Source organism: Ostrea edulis, chromosome 2, assembly GCF_947568905.1.
Source record: "Ostrea edulis chromosome 2, xbOstEdul1.1, whole genome shotgun sequence".
NCBI classification, from domain to species: Eukaryota; Metazoa; Mollusca; class Bivalvia; order Ostreida; family Ostreidae; genus Ostrea; species Ostrea edulis.
Window position 1 is genome coordinate 106,545,569 of NC_079165.1, and position 24,844 is coordinate 106,570,412.

General features: G+C 34.9%; 2 protein-coding genes across 7 annotated transcripts; one reads left to right on the forward strand and one right to left on the reverse strand.

Annotated features, from left to right (window-relative positions):
* Positions 1-4,199: 4,199 nt before the first annotated feature.
* Positions 4,200-10,716, reverse strand: LOC125680493 (uncharacterized). Its single transcript, XM_048920127.2, has 6 exons — positions 10,144-10,716; positions 9,033-9,481; positions 8,297-8,492; positions 6,528-6,599; positions 6,240-6,353; positions 4,200-6,035 (listed from the first exon to the last, which is right to left on the reverse strand). Exons 1-6 carry the CDS (start codon positions 10,714-10,716, stop codon positions 5,196-5,198), a joined length of 2,244 nt encoding a protein of 747 aa, XP_048776084.2. The 3' UTR covers positions 4,200-5,195.
* Positions 10,717-13,950: 3,234 nt separating this feature from the next.
* On the forward strand, positions 13,951-24,828 carry LOC125680965 (heat shock 70 kDa protein 12A-like). Of its 6 annotated transcripts, XM_056155978.1 has the most exons (7): positions 14,166-14,324; positions 15,227-15,696; positions 15,847-16,148; positions 19,655-19,989; positions 20,260-20,478; positions 22,509-22,668; positions 23,647-24,828. In XM_056155978.1, the coding sequence occupies exons 4-7, from the start codon at positions 19,678-19,680 to the stop codon at positions 24,702-24,704; spliced, it is 1,749 nt and encodes a 582-aa protein (XP_056011953.1). In that variant the 5' UTR covers positions 14,166-14,324; positions 15,227-15,696; positions 15,847-16,148; positions 19,655-19,677; the 3' UTR covers positions 24,705-24,828. The 6 variants fall into 6 exon arrangements, with proteins under 6 accessions (XP_048776780.1, XP_048776783.1, XP_048776782.1 ...); XM_048920825.2 differs by lacking the exon at positions 15,847-16,148 and having other exon boundaries at positions 14,158-14,324; XM_056155977.1 differs by lacking the exon at positions 15,847-16,148 and having other exon boundaries at positions 14,160-14,324; positions 14,714-15,696.
* The last annotated feature ends 16 nt before the right edge of the window (positions 24,829-24,844 follow it).

The following is a 24,844-nucleotide window of genomic DNA, read 5'->3' on the forward strand; positions in this document are numbered from 1 at the left end:
TTGATGACTTGTTATGACTATACTTTTTTTCTTAAAAATCAAAGGGAGATTATTGGAGCTGAGTTTCGTTAGGTACCTCACGATATGACACGTATCACAGTACAGTTGTCATGATTTTATTAACTTGGTTTTATGTCGTTTGTAGTGGTAGAACACTGGTGTTATTTACAAGATCGAAATATAATATATCTATATTATAATTGTATCGCTATATCACACTGACAATACAATACACGTATCGTACGGTCTCTAACTGCTGACAATACATGTATCGTACGGTCTCTAACTGCTGACAATACACGTATCGTACGGTCTCTAACTGCTGACAATACACGTATCGTACAGTCTCTAACTGCTGACAATACACGTATCGTACGGTCTCTAACTGCTGACAATACACGTATCGTACGGTCTCTAACTGCTGACAATACACGTATCGTATGGTCTCTAACTGCTGACAATACACGTATCGTACGGTCTCTAACTGCTGACAATACACGTATCGTACGGTCTCTAACTGCTGACAATACACGTATCGTACGGTCTCTAACTGCTGACAATACATGTATCGTATGGTCTCTAACTGCTGACAATACACGTATCATGATTTCTAACTGCTGACAATACAATACACATATCGTATGATTTCTAACTGCTGACAATACACGTATCATATGATTTTTAACTGCTGACAATACAATACACGTATCGTATGATCTCTAACTGCTGACAATACACATATTGTATGATCTCTAACTGCTGATAATACACGTATCGTACGATCTCTAACTGCTGACAATACAATACACGTATCGTCCGATCTCCTCCAACTGGTCTGATTTTAATTAGATTGCATATCTTACAGATTTGCATCAAGTCTTTAAGTCTGGTACACAATATTAAAGTCAGCATTTTTATTACAAGATTCAAAAGGTGTTTGAAGATAAATTACTTCACACAACCCTACATTCAATATTTCATTATGACCTTCACCTTTGAACCTCTGAATATTAGTATAGGTGTCTTTCTTGATCTGATCATTGTCTTCACCTGTCCTTGAATTTCCATGCCCAGTAAGTAAGTGTTGAATGATTATAATGATGAAAAACACTAAAATTGTTGTATCACGATCCCAAATATTTATCATGACCTTCTCTTGGTAAAAACAAACTGGATGTGTCTGCACGACACAAATGCCCCCACTTGCAGTAAAGTCATATAGGAAATCCATCAAAGTATAGCATATTGAATGTGGTATTCAGATTGTATGTTACACGCATTTAGAACAATGAAGAACTCAACAACAATCCTTTATATATTTTAACAGTCGTGAAAAAAATTTCTATGTTAAAGGGGCACAACTCCAACAAAATCAATGAACAAGAACAAAACTCGATCTGTAACTCATCAATATACATCTGCATACAAAAAAAATCAGTTCAATATCTCAAGGCGTTAATTTAGAAAAAAGTCCGGAAAACTGCATGTCACAACAATAATTTTTATTCGCCCTCATAAAAATGCAGGCATATTATGCTATACCGCTGTCGTCAGTCCGTCTGTCCCTTTAACTTAATTTATCTTCGCAACTCCTCCTAAACCCTTTGGGGGGATTTTGATGAAACTTGGTACAAAGAAAAATCACAATGTGGAAATGTGCATATGACAAGGGGAATGCTGCACTGCAATTTTTGAAGGAGTTAAGGCCCTTGGAATTAGATTTATTTTATGCAAGTACCTTAATTGTCTTAATTCACAACTTCTAAACCTTTTGGGAGACTTTGATGAAACTTGGTACAAAGAAAGATCACAATGTGAAGCTGCATGTGCATATTGCAAGGGGAATGCTGTCCAATGTTTTTTAATGGAGTTGTGGCCCTTGGACTTGATTTTTTTCTATTCGAAATACTTTGTCTTCACAACTTCTCTTAAACCCTATGGGGAATTTTAAATAATGAATTTTGGTGCAAAGAAAGATCACAATGTAGAGATGTGCATATTGCAAGGGGAATGGTGTCCAATATTTTCTAAAGGAGTTATGGCTCTTGGACTTGTTTTTTTTTTAAATTCAAAATACTTTGTCTTCTAAACTCCTCCTCAACCCTTTGGGGGATTTTGATGAAACTTGGTACAAAGAAAGATCACAACTTGGAGATGTGCATATTACAAGGGGAATGCTGCACCACTATTTTTGAAGGAGTTAGGACCCTTGGACTTCGATTTATTTTATGCAAGTATACCTTGTCTTCGCAACTCCTCTAAAAGACCGAGAAAATAAGCACCGCCTTCAAATTTACCTGCGATCGAGGCGTCAGTTGTACATAGCCAGAAAATCTGCCGCAGTACTCAGGAACTCCCATCGGAAACTATGTTCAGCAGTCATACATTGTTGGATACTGGGTATCCGACAAAGGCATATATACAAGATAACTTAGAATAAAGAATATTCTACCTAATTTTTCAAAGGCTAACGTTTTCATTTATACAAAATAAATTTATCAAGCTTTAATTTTTTCATGTTTGATTCATTAGATTTAATTATCAACGTTTCAATTCATCTGTACAAGAAAAAATGACTACCATGAATTTTTCAATCTTACAAAAATGTACAGGTAATGCAGGTAACACAGATAACATCCTGTGTATTTGGGACGGTATATATATACACCATGCAGCTAGGCATGGTTCTCTCGGCCTCGGGGCTTCACACCTGCCTAAAATTAGCCCCGCCCCGCACTTAACTTACATGAGGAAAAGCGACCGGTTGAAAACCTCGATCGACCTTAAACCCTTTGGGGGATTTTAATGAAACTTGGTACAAATGAAGATCACAATGTGTAGATGTGCATATTACTAGGGGAATGCTGTACGTCCCACTATATTTGAAGGAGTTACATTGGAGATTTATTAAATAATGCAAAATACAATGTAGTACATTGTTATTGCAACTCTGACAAAATTCTTCTGTGGATAATCCTTTCTTGCTTGTTCAAATTCCTGGGTCAGTAATGTATGCAGGTGTATCATGTACCGGTTTAGCGGTGCCCTATTTTTCTAGTAAGTTAAAGAGGCATGCACAACTCCATAAAAAATTAACAAACCAGAACAAAACTAAAACTCGAACTGACAGTAAATAAATAATGTAACTCATCAACATACATCTGCATACAAATCAATTCAATATCTCAAAGCGTTTAGAAAAAAGTTCAGAAATCTTGTCATAACAGTAATTTTTCTAAGTGAAAGGGGCATAACTCTGTCATAAATCAACGAACTGGAACAACACTCAAACACTATCTATATCTCATCAATATACACCTGCATACAAAAAATCATTTCAATATCTCTAGGCTTTTAGAAAAAATGTCTGGAAAACTGCATGTGCACAGAAGGATAGATAAGGGTAAAACTATGTGCAGTGGAAGGGCATAAAAAGTACCCTTGAACTAGGACTGACCCTAATTGTAAAGGGGGTGTGTGTGTCCAGTTTGAAGGTCATAATATTCATTTATCAATTGAACATTATTTAATTTAAAAGTTAATAAATAATATCAAAACAAGAAACTTGCATCAGGTGTGTGATGAGTCACTTTGCTGAATTGATGCAGTAATTCAACAATTTATAAAACCCACTTGAAAGCTGCAAATAAAGATATCATCACGAGTCTGCAAAAAGTATATACTCTCCTTGTTAATGTTCAAAACTATCCAAGTGAGTAAAAGTAATGAATGCTCCCCCCAAATTATCAAAATCTATGTGTTAATTTTGTAAGAGGCTAAGTTAGAGCTATTTTAAGTAATATTTCCTGAATGACCTTGGGGCATATAGTTTTACCCTTGTCTGTCTTTCTGTGACACCCAGTTTTCCAGACTTTTATTCTTGCCTTTTAGATGCGACTTTGTCTTGTCCCTATGCAAGATCTATGTGAAGTTCATCAAAATCCAAAGAGCATGCAATGAAAATGATGATAGTTTACCTGTATATTTATATACGAGCTCTGATGTCCAAACAAACAACTTGGTACCACTGTGACCTATCCTTTAGGGAGCACACATTTTAAAAACACTTAATGGCTGCTTATGGTTTCCGCAGATAATATTACAGATTTTACTTCAGTGTATAATTAACATCAGCTCAGTAAAACACACCAGCTTTAGAAATATGCCTAGTGAAGGAAAAATGATAAAATATTCTAAAATACACATGTACACATCTTTATTTCATTGGTGAACAATGTATAATTCTAGAAAAATATATCTAATTAGAATGCTATGATAATGATATGCTTAATAACTGAAAACTGAAGGGCTCCAATAATTCATATTGTAGTACAACTGAAACAGAATTCTGTACAGACAGAGGAGGAGTGATTATATGTTCTTTTTACAAAACTGCATTTTCATGTTCAACTACCTTGTATAAAAATTGTAAGCTCTAAACGTTGTAAATTTAGTGGAAATTAGATCTACTGCAACCTTGACCTTTGACTTAATGACCAAAATATCTGGGAGTATCTTCCTTTAATGATCAAGTAAATATATACCCAATTCCTTCAATTGTTTATAAGATGAAAGCTTTTTGTTGAAAACTGTTCCAGATAGGAGTCATAACAAAGATGTTGATGGACAAACAAATGGACCATATACATATAGTCACAATGAAAGTGCATGAAACCTGGTTGCCTGCCCCTAGCTGTGACCCTAGAATTTAAAGGTCAATTGCTTTGAAAATTTTACACCAGAAAGACATACAACCAGACATATTCTGGTTCATGATTAAGCTTTGGTTCAGATAAGTTAAAAATGGGGAATAATCTGCAACTACCACAGCAAGATAAGAAGGCCCTACAAGTCCACTAGCACACTATGGAAATACTCTTTGATATGTTAATTAAAAAAATAATGTTTTATAGTATTATTCACTTCACAACGCTTAAACATAACACATACTGGGCAATTTTGGCATTAGAAATATTGGACATTTTTTTATCAAAACAAATTGAAGAGCTGGATCATATTTTTGTCAGATTTACATTTCATTTAAAGGTATATGTAATTGCTTACAATTTATATGAATGGAAATTTGGGCACATCCAAATTTGACTACTTTTCTTGATCTGCCACAAAAGCTAGCACCTCCAGTGTGCCAAAATTACCCAATACATTGTACATTAAACTGACATGTAACAAAACAGTTAAGCATCGGAAGAACCAGAGGGGGAAAAAACCTTCCTCTCCATTTCTAGCCATGTCTGATATGGAAATACCTTTCTCTGAAAAACAACAAATGTTTCTCCATTATGGTTGACATATTTATACGGTGCAGTGTAGTTATCTGTAGATGAAGGAACCTCTGAAGCCCTAGGTTGTGCCCCATGGTTTGCACTGAATCCAGAACTTGTGCGTGTAGGATTTGTGTAAGGATTTCCATATCTACTTGTAGTGTCATGTTTTGCTGTAGTTGTTGTTGTCGTCGTTGCTGATGCGGGGTTTCGTTGATAACTGGCAGCAGATGATTGACCTGTGTCTCCGTACAAGTATTGATGGTTTCCCGGTCTCTCATGACTGGATGTGGAAACTGGTGTTTCCTGTGTTGTTCGTGTCCGGCCTGTCGACCCAGCATAACGGCTTTCGTTGTTGAACATCTCATCAACCAAATGATGGTTGGTGTCGGTGGTTTGGCGTCCTCTCTGCTCACTTTGATATGTAGACTTTCTGATGTTGTCTGCAGAATTTCTAGATCTTTGGCGGACGGATTTGTCTTTGTTTGGATGAGGTTGAGAAACTCCTTTCTGCAGAAGAGCACCATTTTCGTGTAGCAGGAGTGGAAGCCATACCACATAGTGAACAGTCAGTCCAGTTCTGGTGTACTCTTTGTAGAGATTGCCATCAAATACGTCACCCTCGGCTGGTGGCTGCCCCAGGGCCATGGGAGGATTGTGTATCTGCATCTGCCAGCACAGCTCCAGACATTTGGTTGTGTACTCCGGTACCTTCTTATACACAGCTTTGAAATCTCTACTGTATTCAAATTCCTTAAAAATATACAAATAATTAAATCAATACGTGGAAGTGGAAGATCAGTTTTGTTATATTAATTTTGCAGATTTCATTTGATTTTCCACTAAGATAATTTGAAAAATTCCACTTTTATAAGCTAGCAGTTACACTATGCAAGACTCGGAAACCTAGCTCTAATCTTTATACACTTTTTCTACATGATCTACATACTCATGTACCTTCAACAGAGTCTCTACTGGCATTTTTTGTGATTTTCTGATTTCCTCCAGCATTCGTTCTGTTTGGGGATCAACAGAAGGCATAGGGAATGAATCATCTCTTAATCGACTACTCTAAAGACAAAAAATGTCATATTGAAAATAGGATCACGCTAATCAATACATATACTATTGGACCACAATATTCAATAAAAACACTACAGGACCACACAAGTCCATATACACCCACTGGTGTTCTATTCATTATGTTGAATGTTAGATGATCTGTTGATAATGAACAAAATTTACCAGATTTGTTAAGGACTTCTTGATGTTCTGCATTTGTCGAGCAGCAGCCTCTTCACAAAACGAGTAGGCAGCCTTAGTGTTAAAAACATCATTTTACAATCACTAGTTTACCTGTATGAATAGGCAGCCTAAGTGTTAAAAACATCATTTTACAATCACTAGTTTGTATGAATAGGCAGCCTAAGTGTTAAAAATATCATTTTACAATCACTAGTTTACCTGTATGAATAGGCAACCTAAGTGTTAAAAACATCATTTTACAATCACTAGTTTGTATGAATAGGCAGCCTAAGTGTTAAAAATATCATTTTACAATCACTAGTTTACCTGTATGAATAGGCAGCCTAAGTGTTAAAAACATCATTTTACAATCACTAGTTTACCTGTATGAATAGGCAGCCTAAGTGTTAAAAATATCATTTTACAATCACTAGTTTGTATGAATAGGCAGCCTAAGAGTTAAAAACATCATTTTACAATCACTAGTTTACCTGTATGAATAGGCAGCCTAAGTGTTAAAAACATCATTTTACAATCACTAGTTTACCTGTATGAATAGGCAGCCTAAGTGTTAAAAACATCATTTTACAGTCACTAGTTTCACTATACTTAATGTATCCCATTGTATGTCAGATTAGACAGGTTTTACTTAATGTCTCCCAGTGTATGTCGGATTAGACAGGTTTCACTGTACTTAATTTCTCCCAGTGTATGTCGGATTAGACAGGTTTCACTGTACTTAATGTCTCCCATTGTATGTCGGATTAGACAGGTTTCACTGCACTTAATGTCTCCCATTGTATGTTGGATTAGACAGGTTTCACTGTACTTAATGTATTCCAGTGAATGTCGGATTAGACAGGTTTCACTGTACTTAATGTCGCCCATTGTATGTCAGATTAGACAGGTTTTACTTAATGTCTCCCAGTGTATGTCGGATTAGACAGGTTTCACTGTGCTTAATGTATTCCAGTGAATGTCGGATTAGACAGGTTTCACTGTACTTAATGTCGCCCAATACGGATTTCCATTTCACACCCTGAATGACTCTGTATTATTATGTCTCAAACTGACTGTGTAATGAATTTATCCCACTGAGGACCTTTAGAAATTTTTTTCGAATTTCAGTAACATCTTTTATAGATATCATTTAGTTCATGAAATTGAACACCATATTAAACATGTATCACATTGAACATCACATAATCATAAAATCAAAACATTACAGTTAAGAATATGAACAACAATATCAAATAAACAAATCATTGTGTTGAAACTGAATTCAGCTAGACATAAATTGAAAGCTACCACCACCATAGCTGTCAGAGCAATATACTTGCACGGAGATAGTGTATTGAAATTTGGGGCATCATATGATTCGTATGTGATGTCACAGTTGCCAAACTCTTTGAACGGAGACGATATATTGAAAATTTTGGGGCGACATGTGATTCGTTAACTGACGTCATGGAAATGTCAAACTAATATACTTTCAGAGTCTGTACGGAGATGTAATATAGAAAAATTCAGGGCGTCATGTGATTAGCTTTTATCCAGTCAATTTTTATCAAATTTGTCTTTAGTGGGATAATGAATTTATATTATATTTTGTGATACAGATAATACCATTACTTAGATTTATAGGGTTATGATAATATTGACTCTATACATGTATTGTGTTTTGTGATACAGATACTACCATTACTTAGATCTACATGTATAGGGTTATGATATTGACTTTCGTGATATCCAGTGACTTTTATATTAACCTGTATACAGTTCAGTAACTCTGTTATCGCATTCTCCTCTGTGTAGACCTCTGCCAGGTGTTCCAACGCATCTGTCCACTCGTTATCGTACAGTTCGTTATACTTCTCGGCGATCTTTGTGGGGCGGTTGGAATCGCTGAGGTCCGTGATATTGGGGTTTTTGTCATTCAACTTTTTACCCATTTCTTTGCTTAATCTAGAATTAGAAAAATCAACAATAAGTTATAGATCCTAGTGTATCTAATATCAAATTCATATTTTTACCATCAGTTTCTGTAAACAAGAATATCTGCAAGTCCCATGTAATTTTCGTGATTTATGTACTAGATCTTTTATTATATGGAATAATTTTATATTAATTTCAATACAATATCTAATAATCTATAGGAAATACATATTTTGCCATGGGGTTAATTTTGTGAATTTTTGGTTAAATTGCAAAATTTGCTAAGAATACTCCACGTGAATACTTCTACATTTTCAGGTCAAGGTCAGAAAAGGTCCTGATATTTTCACAATGTCAAAGTGTCAGTCACTTTGTTCAAGGGTCAATTACTTTGTCCAAGAGTCGGTCACTTTGTCCGAGGGTCAGTTAATTTGTCCAAGGGTCGGTCAGTCTGTCCAAGAGTTAATCACTTTGTCCGATAGTCAGTCACTTTGTCCGAGGGTCAGTGAATTTGTCCGAGGGTCATTCAATTTGTCTGAGGTCAATCAATATTGTTCGACCATCTATCACCTTGTCAAGGCATCAGTCTTTTCCTTCTCTAGTTTGTTCACTGCTTCATGAGCTTGTTCTAAAGCATTCTTAAATTTGTCAATCCTCCCATTTAATTTTGATGTAACTTCTTCTTTCTCTTTCAATTGCCTCCTCAGATTCTCTGTGTCTTCTTTAAACTTTGATTCTTTTTCGATTTCCTTTTCGAGTTTGTCCTGCAGCACCTTTTTCCACTGGCCAATCAACTCTTTATTTTTTTCTTCGTATTCCTGTTTTATTTTTTCTCTTTCCTTGTCCAGGGTATCCCCGGGACTCATCTCAAATGAGGTGACCTTTGCACGAAGGTCACGTACTTCTGTCAGCAGCTGATCTCTCTCATTACGATACTGGTCTCTTTCTCGTCTGTACCTCGATTCGGTTTGCCGTCCAAACCCAGAAGGTCGAGCCTTCTTAGACCGAGTATACTCCTCCTACAAAATTATTTTAAGTTCAACATCATCTTGATTTAAAAAGTTAAAGATGCATAAGGCCAATATTAAAACTAAAATATCATTGTTTGTTTGCCCTTTTTTGACCTAAATTTTGACAATGCATTGAAAAATTCCTTTAAATTCAGATGCAAATACATGTAATTCAAAAATAAAATATTTGCATGTACATGTACACATGTTTTAGTGATAGTACTTCAAAGCATATTTTGAAACAACATGTACTATGTGATGATAAAAATATTGAAAAAAAGAGAAAGAAAAAAATTAAGAGCAAGTTTTGATGAGCTTAAAATTGTCAGCTAAGGGAAAACAAACAATATTTCCATATAGGCCTAAGTGAAATACAATTATTGGTTGTTTGTGTTGATGATTCATGTTGAAAATGCGCATGAAATCCATGGACTACAACACACATTATAAGTAATATACCGTAGTTGCTCTTAATAATCAAACAAATGATGCATTGTGACATCATCAGTTTCAGAGGATACTGATATGGAATCAGATCTAATCACACTGTGTGAAATTAATAGTATCATGATGGATATATATGTAATACAAATTAGGATCACAGAGTTCTCATTGTACTGTACAATAATATAGTACACTGTGTTCATATGAAAAATGTATGTGTGCCTTACCTCTCGAGTTAGAGCCATTGGATCTTTAAATTCCATCATTGCCTTGTAGTCGTATAAACATTTCTCCACATCGAGATTACGTAAGTCACCTGCTAAATCCAGCAACTTTCTAATGGGTGTTCTGGGGTCCTCTTCTGTTTCCTCGGCCTCCTCATGCAGGAGATTAGAAGCAGAAGAGGATGTATGAAGGTCTGAACTTTCCGGCCAAGCTTCGGAGACTTGATGAGCAGACCCTGACCTAGATACCAGTGTCTGCCTGGGAGGTTGTGCACCACCTCCATTCCTGTAGTCCGTTAGTAGGTAATTTCTGTTACTGGAATAAGGAGATCTCGACCTCTCAGGAGTTTCATCTTTGTGAAAGTTCGAAAGCCGAGAGGTGAAGGTTGAACTCGTCCTATCTCCAGTTAGTCCCCTCGCAGTACTCAGAAGGTTAGAGTCTCCAGTTAGTCCACTCATGGTACTCGGAATGGGAGTGTCATTCTGTGTTGTATCAACTGTCCATTTTCGTGAACTTGAATATGTAGGGTGATGGGATGTTGAGAAATTTGTTTGACTTTTGTATCCCGAGAACATTTTCAATTTCTATTGATAAATCCTCCAATATACCCTGATATCATAATAAAAAAATAGATTAATATAATTCCAATGTTATTTACTACAATTGTTTTGATTGCATGGACAAAAATAAAGCCGAATGAGAGTTTACACATCAATAAATCCGAAAACGTGATGTATTCATACGCATCTGAAAACAAATAACGTAGTGCGGGGAAACTATATTCCAATTATTGAAATTGTTAATACAGTGAATGAATTGGAATTATAAGAATCATGATTCTTTTGAAGAATTTATTGATGTGTATACTACGGACATTTAATTACTCACTAACTTAACATAAAAGTGCTTTGCATGTTATTCAGTTTGTGAGTAAAATGTCCGGAGTTAATATTAACACATCAATAAAAAAGAATGTTTAATCCTATAATACATCATCATTTTATGTGCAGTAAATAAATCAAAATAAAAGTAATCTAAGGAATGAAAGTCATTTCATTAATCTTATATGGTATAAAGTTATTAAGTTGAGGCAGTTTACGCATTATAAATTGCGAAGCAGTTTATGAAATAGCGTAAACTATCCCAACTTACTTTACATCGTATAAATTGAGTAAAAATTACTTTCATTCCTTAAAATTAAATTTAGTAAACCGTGTTTGATATTATTTAATGAATTCCAAATAAAGAAAAATCAAAATCTTTTATGATGGACTAGACCAATATTGCAGTACCAACAAAATAGAAACTGAACAGCCAAATGTATTGTGATGTCATTCCTAGGACACCAATAGAACTTTGTTAAAAGGACTGATTCACCAGTCCATTTTCCTTAAAATTTTGTTTTTCATTTTTAATGATCAAAATCTACTGTCTATATATATATAATGATAATGTATAACCTTGATTTTTACGTGAAATCTTTTAAACACATTATAATGTAATACATTATCACAGAAGCTCATTTTAGGGAGTTTATTATTTGTTCTGTAAACAAAGATTGCGGTATGTTATTGTTTACATAATTGTCAAAAGAAATGGATATTGATTAAGTTTATCATATCTATCACATTTCATTGACAAGCATTCTTAAGGTAAATTGCGTCATCTAAAAGTTAAAATTTGTGATTATATATGCAAAATTAAGATGCTTTGTATTACAAATTAATTAACATTTCACTAGTTTGTTTGTATACTTAAAAAGACTTGAGTCTTTGTTTACATATAACACAGAATTAAAGGTAAATTTTTTTAACATCAAAAATTTAATTTTTTCTCCTTCAAAAATTGTGAACCAGTTCCTTAAATACAACATAAAAATGTTGATAAAGTCAAATGAACCAATGAAATTGCATATTACAGGTAAAATAAATAATATGATTATTAACATATGAGAATTCAACAATTTATCAAGTTTTAACCAGATTTTAAAATGTAATTTGACAAAACAATGGTGAATTTCATTTAATTTGTTTTGACAGCATAAAATCAGCATAACTGACCAGGTACAATGGGTAGCATTCTGCTAATTCCAGTAAAATTTTATGAAAAATTACTCCAATTTTGAGACAGATAAAGTAGCATTGAAAATTAAATAGGATCAGAATAAGTAGCGAAACTCAATAGCATTAAAATCAACAAGTATTGAAAATCAGCAGTTAGCATTTAATTAAGGAATGAAAGAATACATCGCAAGAGCTGATTTGTGACAAACTCAAATCTGACTGGTATAACCAAAGTAATTAAATGAAATCTAAAGAAAAATTAATCAGAGAATCCTCTTCTGCACAAAGGCAATCAGATTTAACCCAATTGACAAATTTTATACAAACTGACTTATCATACAAGTAACACTGACAGTAATTATATTTTGCAAATGAAACAGTCTCATAATTTAGCAATGGAAGTTCCAGAATATATAATATCACAAGAATATGTATACAGCTGAAATGAGGAATACCAAAGTCCTTGAGTTGAACAGCATTTCACTCATAAACTGGCCCTAAACTGTGGAATGCTCTACCATATGATATCAGAACTGCTGCTAGTCTCTGTATCTTTAAATCTAAACTAAAAACTCATCTGTTTACAATTCATTATAACTAGTCTGTGCAGATGAAATCTAAGTCAATATTACTATGTTGTGCAATCATAACGGACTCCTTATCTTCACCTACTAGTCATTTGTTCTTATACAACTTATTTTATTGTTATTTAAATAGTGTTTAGAGCAATATGGATTTTACGCTTTACAAAATAAATCTATTATTATTATTACTATTAAATCAATTTCATTTTCCTATTGTTATATATTGACAATGTTCATACAAAGATTCCTATAGACAAAGACCGAAACAGAGACATGAAAATTATCTGGCAACAAAACTAACAACACGAGAAATCACAGAATTTGAATGCATAATATACTTTCTAGACTTGAGTTCCTAGGCTTAAGACCAGCGAACATTAAGTGGCAAGAAATGAAATATACAGCATTCATTATGCTTATCTGTTACATTTATGTTTGCTGATCTTGGTACATATGTACACTTAAGTCAAAAGCAGTTCACCTGTGAAGATAAGACAACAGAGTGCAAAAAAAATCCATCAATGCAAAGAAGAAATTCACTATTGCAAACTTCAGAATTTTTCTCTGTAGTGATATTGAAAGGCTATCTAGTTTACATAGTCTATAGATAGTAAATGATATACAGTATGTGTAGGTTATCCAGAGAAAACACTCATAGTTCAGTTGCGTATCATGTGGCACAGTAAATTTCAATAATAGTACACATTTACATTTCAGCATTCCGACAAAAGAATGCGATGTGCTTGAACATGTACCGTAAATCTCTTATCAGTCAAACCGAAAGTAGATTATGAAAAACGACGAAGTGTTGAAGTTATGGTATTTATATTTACACAATTTAAATGCAACTAAATCTGACAGACATCACTTTTGTGTAGGACATTACCATGCGTGACAAAATGAGTAGTCTTCCACTTTACACGGTACACATACACCTAGCCTGCCTGGTGCCAGGCTAACATACACCTTCCTAATTTGCATACATCTGTTTGTTAACTGATCAATCTAGAGAAATAGGCCTAATCAATAAAAGAATTGAGGTTAATTCGCTGTGTATAAAATATAGAATCTATTCACAATCAAATATTTCTTTGGGGAAACCCCCTAACTTACTGTTAAACAACACATCTGAATACATCGAAAGTGCCTAAAACGAAAGTTGGATTTTCATTGTTCCAAATTTAGAAGAACCCGCACTGAATTGTCCTAAGAAATGTCGTTTTCTAATTTTTCTATATATAAGAGAGTTATAATGGACAGTGTGTATGTAAATTCATGTATTGTTTGTTTCTATTGTATTCAATAAAACTGCAGTTACAAGGAAGGATTTCAAGTAGACTACAAACCGTCCTCTGTCAATCGGTGTACAACTTATTTAATAAACAGGTGCGCCAACGTACCCAACCTAAAGAAACAGAGATGGTCATGACGAAATAATGACCCATAATTTGGTTAGTTTATGGTCTATCATCTTTAATGACAGTTGGCCACCAACGCTTACTATCAGTTGAAGTAAGAAGACTTTGATTAGTTGAGGTACTTTTTATTTATTTATTTTTTCAATATTTGAAAATGTACTTTCGTTTTTGCCATTTAAACTCGGCCCAAGATTGTCATGATTTTGGACTAATGAAATCATTTTCAAAGCGAGTATTATTAGTGCTGTTATGTTTTTAAGGGTTCTCTATACAATAATGAGACAAAAGGCCCCTAGTAATTAGATAGCTTATAATTTTTAAGCCCCTTAAAGTGAAAGATATAGCAATCTCTCTTAAGGTATCACACCGGTAAATTGTCCAATCAAAATGAACTTGTAGTTCCATATATTTAAAGAAATATTTTTTTCCTTGCGTGATTTTTATTATTTCCTCTTCTTTTCTGTTAAGTTTTGCACCCCTGATTAGGAAATTTTGTGTAATTTGTAGAAATAACCAAGTGTATACAAAGGAACTATTTGCTGTTGGTAGCTGAGGCTACTTCCTGAGGTGTACTCCGGCTGTTTACACACATGTGAAAAACACGTGGATTTGAGGGTAGTCTTGTTTGCGGGTAATTTATTTTCGAAAATGCCGCGTAGGGTGGTGTTTTTCTGGTGTCGGCAGACGAGATGGGTAACATAGAACATTTCTGACTGCGTTATTCGGCATCAATTCTGTAAACTGATTTTTAATGATTTTTTTTCTTCTATAGTAATATATAGTGAAAATAATTACCGGTGTGATACCTTAAGGGCTAACAAAAAAGATGAAACTTAATGAAATATTTCGTGTTATTTAGTAGTGGTGTTCCAATCATCGATTATAATTGAAAATCAGTTGATTGTTGGCAAATTCTAAGCACTGGATTATGAAAATTTTATTCCAATTAATTGGGTTTTCGAAGAATATTCCTGCCGTGACCTATCTCGTAACCTAAATGTTTTGTTTATCATAATACAGGGTTCGAAATTACCTCATGTCCGTAAGTCCGAGACTAGTAAAAAACATGTCGGACTAGTAAACTCTCTATAGCACTAGTCTGTACGGACTAGTGAAAATCCGGAAATCAATCTTGAATTGGTTAAGATTTTAGCCAGATTTGTCTGAGTCTCTTAGATTACCTGCATGGTAAGTGTTTGTGTGACTATGACATCCTGATCTTCCAAACACATGGAGTGCATTCAAGACCGCCGTTCTTCGAACGAGCACAAATTCCTACCGATTCCAAACTTCATAACACTGTGGCTCATGGCTTGGTGAATCGAGTGAATTTTATTGACTTTATTGATAAAATTTCGAACTCCTGTGACTCTTAAGAACTGAGCACGAAAACAACAGGAACGTCGATCTCGAACGTACTTATGGACGTTTATAAAAGGATTAACTCGCAGGTTACTGTATGATTCTGAAGACCTTGAATGCAAAATAAGGTATGGTGGTCTTTTTCTTCTGTAGGTGTCAGAAACTGAATTGCTTGCAACTGTGATGTGTTTGATTTCATTAATTACTATTGAATAAAATGAAGATCATTAAATATGATATACTTGTTTGCCCAACTATCTGTTTTGTATTGCTTATAGGAGTTATGAGATTGATCACTGTTCGTTATCTTCACCTTTCATACTGGACGGACTAGTGAAATGCTTTGCGGACTAGTGAACATCAATAGTGACTAGTCCATACGGACTAGTGCTTGAAAAAGTTAATTTCAAACCCTGTAATAGCGGCTCACTCGAAAGCGAAAGTATCCATACACAGGGAATAAAGCATGTTTGCTTGGTCAGATATCGAGATAGACGTACTTTGATTCAGACATATAAACGAAGGAACCATTAATCAAAGAGAATCTTTATACTAGCAAAGCATTGTGTGAATTACGCAGGTAAAAACCGCTTTCAAAGGCCACTGTTACTCTGCACGTGCGTATTGTGTTTTCAGTTGGTGACAATAAATCTCTTTTAATTTATCTGTTTTAATTTTGTGTTTAATCAAATGAATTTCTTTCCTCATTTTGCTTTGCTGAACGTTATAGGCCCTAATTATATTTTAATTAAGCTGGATCATCGTCAGTTAATGACATATATTTTAATTAAGCTGGATCGTCGTCAGTTAATGACATATAACTTTGATATACGGGCCGTAACTGAAGCAAACGATATCTGTTTTTGGCGACTTTTATATATGTAATTAAAAGAATAAAAAAAAAATACAAACAGAAAATATTCACTTACATTCTCTCAGCTATAGAAACAACAAATATAAATGTCGAAAATATTTATTTACACTTTTTCAGTACATATGTACTTATTAAATTACTTTAATTAATAATAGAATTTCTCTATGTCCGATTATAATCGATAATTAGTTTGTTACACTAAACCAATGATCGATGATGAAATTCTCACCGATTCCCATCACTATTATTTAGAAGGCTCCATCATCTGATGTGATTATGGTGATAGACATTGGGATTTCTGATTGGTAGGGTGGGATGAGTTGCCAGAGACATATATAACAGAGATTAGCAACTTTCCCCAAGTCTCGTATTATCTCGCGGTCCCCTTTTTTTGGTGGTAAAAATGCATACTCTGATTTAAATTGCGTATTACATCCAGGGATTTTTTTACCACTTGAATCCAGGGGCCAGGGCCTTCAAGTTTGGGAAAAATAGCGATAATTGATTGAAATTGGGAAATTTGTTTCATACAAAGAAAAACAAGCAAAAAGTTAACCATTTGATATCTTATTATCAATGTGCCTTAGACAAGCTTTGAATTCCAGTCTTTGGCAGAGAAAAAACTGTCAAAAATGTTTAGCAACAGAGTGGCATTCTCACCAAAGCATCCATCATTTGGGAATTTTTAGGCATCATTTTGGGAAAAACACCTGCTTTTCAGCATTGGGAATGGGGCCGAATTTCGGCCCTCTACAGACCCTAAAAAAATCCCTGACATTTTAATAATGAAAGATATCAAGATCAAACCATCCAAATCCTTTCACAAAAACAGTCAAGATATAATATACTTTTAGAAGATGTTTCACTATATAGTAATAAAATCGAAGTGAAGTTTCAAAAGGTGACACATATGACTCAAAATCGGTGAGATTTCAGTAAATAGTTATGATTTGCCTACTTTTTAGCTCACCTGAGCTGAAAACTCAAGTAAGCTTTTATCTGATCGCTTTTTATCCGTCGTCACTGTCTGTCTGTCCGTCTGTCTGTTAAACATTTACATTTTCAACTTCTTCTCCAAAACCACTGGACCAATTTTAACCAATGTTGGCACAAATCATCCTTGGGTGAAGGGGATTCAAAATTGTTCAAATGAGGGCCAACCCCCTTATCCAAGGGGAGATAATAGCAAATCAGTAAAAAACACTGGAATTTTTAAAAAAATCTTCTTCTTCAGAACCAGTAAGCCAATTGCATTCAAACTTAATGCAAATCATCCTTAGTTGAAGGGAATTCAAAATTGTTCAAATTAAGGGCCAGGTTCTCTTCAAAGGGGAGATAATCACAAAAGTGTAAAAATAGGGTGGGGTCATTTAAAAATCTTCTTCTCATGAACCACTGTACCAGTATAGTTGAAATTTACGTGGAAGTTTGCTGACATAATGGAGATTCAAGTTTGTTCATATCATGGCCCCCAGGGGTCGGATGGCGCCACAATAGGGGAAACCATATTTTATATGTAATTATATAGGAAAAATCTTTTAAAATCTTCTTCTCAAGAACCATTGAGCCAGAAGAGTTCAAATTTACATGAAAGCTTTATGACATAGTGCAGATTGAGATTTGTTCATATCATAAGCCCCCAGGGGTCGGGTGGGGCCACACTAAGTGTAATCATATTTTACATGTGTTTGTATAGGAAAAATCTTTAAAAAATCTTCTTCTCAAGAACCATTGAGCCAGAAGAGTTCAAATTTACATGGAAGCTTTCTGACATAATGCAGATTCAAGTTTGTTCATATCATAGCCCCCAGGGGTCGGGTGGGGCCACAATAGGGGAAACCATATTTCAGCGATTTTTTTCCTTATATAACTGGTACCGATAAACGGTACCATTCCCAATGCCAAAAACCATTGATTTTTCCCAATTTTGAGACTAAAATTTCTCAATTTACTTGCCGAAAAATAGACCGCCGACATCGTAATTTACTTAGTCTAAAACGTTGTACAAGTTAAATCGAAAGTACAGATCATGGCAGTGCGCGTGTTTTGTAGAGCTACGACGATTCTAAAATGAAGCAAATATTACCGTAAATAGGTTTACAAAGGGATGACTACTTCTTGTTTTGTTCTCTTTTTAGCTCACCTGAGCTGAAAGCTCAAGTGAGCTTTTCTGATCACCCGTATTCCGGCGTCCGTCCGTCTGTAAACTTTTCACATTTTCAACTTCTTCTCAACAACCACTGGGCCAATTTCAACCAAAGTTGGCACAAAACATCCTTAGGTAAAGGGAATTCTAAATTGTTAAAATAAAGGGCCAGGCCACCTTCCAAGGGGAGATAATCAAGAAAAGGTAAAAATAGGGTAGGGTCATTAAAAAATCTTCTTCTCAAGAACCACTGGGCCAGAAAAGATGAAATTTATATGAAAGCTTCCTTATATAATGTAGATTCTAAATTGTTAAAATCATGGCCCCCGGGGGTCAGATGGGGCCACAATAGGGGACCAAAGTTTTACATACAAATATATAGGAAAAATCTTCTTCTCAAGAACCACTGAGCCAGAAAAGCTGAGATTTATATGAAAGCTTCCTTATATAATGCAGATTCTAAATTGTTAAAATCATGGCCCCCGGGGGTCGGATGGGGCCACAATTGGGGACCAAAGTTTTACATACAAATATATAGGAAAAATCTTTAAAAATCTTCTTCTCAAGAACCACTGAGCCAGAAAAGCTGAGATTTATATGAAAGCTTCCTTATATAATGCAGATTCTAAATTGTTAAAATCATGGCCCCCGGGGGTCGGATGGGGCCACAATTGGGGACCAAAGTTTTACATACAAATATATAGGAAAAATCTTTAAAAATCTTCTTCTCAAGAACCACTGAGCCAGAAAAGCTGAGATTTATATGAAAGCTTCCTTATATAATGCAGATTCTAAATTCTAAAAAATCATGGCCCCCGGGGGTCGGATGGGGCCACAATAGGGGGTCAAAGTTTTACATACAAATATATAGGGAAAATCTTTAAAAATCTTCTTCTCAAGAACCACTGAGCCAGAAAAGCTGAGATTTATATGACTGTATATAATGCTTATTAAGCAGGACAGAGGGTTTGTGGACTTATATGCTGATTGTTCACTGCCACAAAACAAAGCATTGTTGAAAAAAAGTCCAATTTTTAAAATTATTCTACTATTACATCTCTTACAGGGAGGCTGGACAAGTAAACAAAAATGGCAGATAAAAAAGATAAACTCCTGGTGGCTGCCATAGACTTCGGTACTACGTTTTCTGGATATGCATTTTCTTTCAAACATGACTACAAAACGGACCCCTTGAGGATTTCCACCAATCAGAATTGGGTCGCTGGTTCGAGAGGTCTAGTATCACTAAAGGCACCAACATGTGTTCTGCTGGATTCAAAGAAAGAGTTTTTGGCATTTGGATATGAAGCAGAGGATATGTATTCGGAGCTGGCTTTGGATGATAATCATTTCGATTATTACTTTTTCAAAAGATTTAAAATGGTGCTTCATGACACAAGGGTGAGTATTGTAAATTGGGAATTCCAAATTTCAAGTCATTTGAATGTTTTTAAAAAATATTTTAGGGGACAATATGGGAAAGTACCAAATGAATATCGGCTGTCCTTTGATTTAATCCACTCAAGTATAAAGAGATCAAATTTAGTATATAATCAGTAGTAATGATGATTGCATTAAATTTTTTTCTCAGTCTGATTAAAACCAGACCTTCAGTCTTGCTCCCCTCTTTTTCCTATGTCCGCTCGTTTATTTTTTTCTTTTTAATTGCAGAAATTGTCCAGAACCATTTTGATAAAGGATGACAAAGGCAAAGAAGCCCCAGCATTAGACCTCTTTGCTCACGTCATAAGGTATCTGAAGTCCCACTTGCTTGATTCACTGGATAAAAAAGGCACCACTGTTAACAACTCCGACATTCACTGGGTCTTAACCGTGCCTGCCATCTGGACTGACTCCGCCAAACAGTTCATGAGGGAGGCAGCCGACAAGGTAAATACATCATACAATTGTTGTGGAGAGCTTTCAGCCAATACTTCATGAAAAGAACTATTGATATATATGATACAGGTAATTCAGCCCCTAAAATTTTAAGATTCGGGTGAAATTTTCAATACATATTTGGAGTGTTCTTTAAACCCCTGTAATCAGTGATCCAGGGTATAGGGTTTTTAGCTCACCTGAACTGAAAGCTCAAGTGAGCTTTTCTGATTGCCTGTCATCTGTCTGTAAACTTTTCACATTTTCAACTTCTTCTCCAGAACCACTTAGCCAATTTCAACCAAACTTGGCAAAAAGCATTCTTGGGAGATAATCACAAAAATGCAAAAATAGGGTGGGGTCTTTTAAAAATCTTCTTAAGAACCACTTGGCCATAAGAGTTGAAATTTACATGAAAGCTTCCTGACATAGTTTAGATTCAAGTTTGTTAAAACCATGACCTGCAGGGGTAGGTTTGGGCCACAATAGGGAATCAAACTTTTACATACACATATAAAGAAAATATTTAAAAATCTTCTTCTCAAAATTCATTAGGCCAGAAAAATTTATATTTACATGAAAGCTTCCTGTCATAATGCAGATTCAAGTTTGTTAAAGTAATGGCCCCTGGGGGTAGGGTGAGGCCACAATAGGGGATCAAATTTTTACATACAAATATATAGGGAAAATCTTTTTAAAAATCTTCTCAAGAACCATTGGGTCAGAGAAGTTTACATTTACCTGAAAGCTTCTTGGCATTGTGCAAATTCAAGTTTGTAAAAATCAATGTTTCTAACCAACATACTTTTCATGAAGTGCTTCACGCTTCATGTATTTTCAAATATTGTATATATTATGATCGCCAATAAATGAAAGCCATAAGGACCAAATTAGGAATTTTGATTTATTTTGATTTTCACAGTCTACTGAAAATTCACATTTTTTTTTACGGAAAAGCACCTTAAGGAATTATGATTGATCCCTGTTTGCAAAAATTAATTACCACCAAATACATGTATGACAATGTGTGCTATTTTCAGCAAAATATTAACTATGCTTAATATGCAATGATTTTTCTGATCTTTTCTTTGCAGTTTTATTATGAGTTAAATTTCAATTTAATTTAACATTTTGAAATTGACAAAGACATCAGAATGTATATGAATATCAACAATGATCAAATCACATAACTGATACTATATAAATATTGCATGTAGTTGAGGGTAACATTGAAAATTTTCACCCCGTGAAAACCATTGTCAACCAAGGCGTAGCCGAGGTTGACAATGGTTTCTCGAGGGGTGAAAATTTCAATGTTACCCTCAACTACATGCAATATTTGTTTTATTATACTGAATGCTTCATATGTAAACAGGAAAGCAGAAAACCTTACGTCTGTTGATATTTGATCAATCACTGTCATGCGATATTTCATATATCGATGCGAGTATTCCCGTTTATTAGAAGCGCTCAAATGACGTCGTCTAACAATCTACGGCGAATCGTACGCGCATAAATTTGACGCATGTGATAATTTTTTATAATATCACCCGTTGTCAAGTACTGTTACCCGTTGCTAGATATTATCACCCCGGGGCACATGCTTTCTGTTCTCAGAGGGTAACAATATGTTTTTTCAAATGCCTCTCGACCAATCAGATTCGAGTATTTTACATGAAAGTATAATAATATCATTTGACATTTGTCGTCCCCTCTTCGTCGTAGTAATCAACATCTGGTTGTTTGTTTATATATTGGTGACATAGTATTAGCTATATGTAGTGTGATTTTGACTACATTTACAGTAATCGGGTAACCTTAACTAGGCTTTGTTGTTGTGCATTGCTTTGTCTTAAACCAAAATTTATGACAAATAAATGGATTTTGGCAACAAGATGGTAGCCTATTGAAGTCTTCTCCATAAAATGCAGTGTGCTCATTTTATTATTCACATGAATTTACAGAGAAAATAATCAAGTAACTGAGTTAGAATATATCTTGATATAAAGTTTGTGATTGAAGTCTTGTGATGTTTTGTTTAGGGGGGCATAGACCAGAAACAACTAACTATTTGCCTTGAGCCCGAGGCAGCATCGCTGTATTGCCAACACCTGCCCACTGAAAAGCTGATGGGCAACCCAGGGACGCAGTCCTTCCTTTCCTCCAACTCAGGAACCAAATACATGATTATCGATCTCGGAGGTAACAATTGCAAGAAATTACATGATTATTGACCTCGGAGGTAACAATTACAAGAAATTACATGATTATTGACCTCAGAGGTAACAATTACAAGACAAATACATAATTATTGACCTCAGAGGTAACAATTACAAGACAAATACATGATTATTGACCTTGGAGGTAACAATTCATTTATTTATTTATATAAATGAGGTAAATCTTGTGTTAAAGATGTTTATGCAAAACTTTCAGAAGGCTTTAATAAAATTATAAGTACCATTTTGATCAAATAATTATTGAAGCATACTTCTTTAATGAATATATGCTTAATAGTAAGTAATGTGAAGCTATTTTTTATAAAAAAATAAAAATAAGATGTGTTTGTGAAACACAATTTAATGCCCCTGATAATGGCCAATTCCAAAGATGGCCAAGGTCATAAGGACAAATATCTCAGTACCAGTAGAAAGATCTTATAACAAGAAATGCTCATGTACAATATGAAAGCTCTAATATTTACCATTTAGAAGTTATGACCAATTGTCAATTTTTTTAAAAGTAGGTCAAACTCCAAAGTCACAGGGTCAAACAGGAAAGGTCTTGTCACAAGGAATACTCATGTGAAATATCAAAGCTCTATCTATTACTGTTCAAAAGTTATAAGCAAGGTTAAAGTTTCAGACAGAATGACAAACAGGACAAAAACAATATGCCCCCCGATCTTCGATCTCTGGGGCATAACAATTTCATTGTGGATAATGCTATATAAACATGTACATGAGGAAAGAAAAGGTATCTCATTCTAAAGTCAACATAACAAGGCAAGATAACTCACACTACAGCCAAGAAAAAAAATACCTGCCTGCCTCATCAAAATTTGAAATTTTTGGCCTGAGAAACTATTTATGAGTTTTATCTAGACTAATATAAATTTTATTATTATACTGAACATCACATATAGAAGAAAAGAAAAACTTTGTGTGAATTCTCTTACAGGTGGAACAGCAGACATAACAATCCACCAAAAACAACCTGACGGTACTCTGAAGGAATTAAACAGACCCACAGGGGGACCTTGGGGAGGGACAAAAGTAGATGAGGCCTTCCATCAGATGCTGATCAAAATCATTAGTGGACCCTGCTTCAAGAAGTTCATGGACGATTGCAAAGCAGACGATCTGGACATTCACCGGGAACTGGAAACAAAGAAGAGGACAATAAAACCAGATTCAGAAAGCAAAATCACAGTCAAGTTACCCGTGTCCTTGGTGATGACATTTGAGGAAGAGACGGGGGAGAAGATTAAGGAGGTGCTACAGCAAATGAAGTATGCTGATAAAATGACCTGGCAGACGGACAAGCTGCGAATGGAGGCGGGGCTATTTAAGGACATGTTTAAGGAACCAGCTAACATGTTAGTTGAACATTTACAAGATTTGATGACGAAAGAGAATCTGAAAGATATATCAACACTTCTAATGGTCGGGGGATTTTCTGAATCCCCTATGATGTTGGATGCAGTAATGAAAGCTTTTCCGAATAAGAAAGTTATAGTACCAGAAGATGCAGGCTTGGCAGTTCTAAAGGGGGCAGTTTTGTTCGGTCATAAACCTCAGGCAATCACAATCCGCAAAGCTAGGTACACCTATGGAATAAATATTTCCCCACCATTTGTGAAAGGAGATCATTCTCCAACAAGGAAAGTCACTATAGATGGGGTGGATCGTGTGAAAGATGTCTTCAAAAAATACATACAGTGTGATCAAGATATTCGGGTGGGGGAGGCTGTCAGTGGGCGGCATGTCACGATTAAAAGCAACCAATCAGAAATGTTGTTGAAGATATTCGCATCAGAAGATCCAAATCCAAAATATGTTACTGACAAATCTTGTGAATACCTAGGAAAAGTTGTAGTGAAACTGCCAGAGGCTAAAGAGAGACTAAAAGTGGATGTGAAAATGATTTTTGGAGAAACTGAGTTGATGGTAGAGGCTAAGGAATCCACCACAGGGGTGCCAGGAAAGGTGTATTCCTCGTATTTCGACTTTTTGTAGCTAACCATATCAATTAAGATTATAGTGTGTCTCTGCTTCAGAGTGTAAGTGATTCAAAACTACAGAATTACTTCTCATGTTTTATTTTGTAAGTTGCAAATAAATAAAACAATATTCAGCTGGATTACTAATACTTTTTA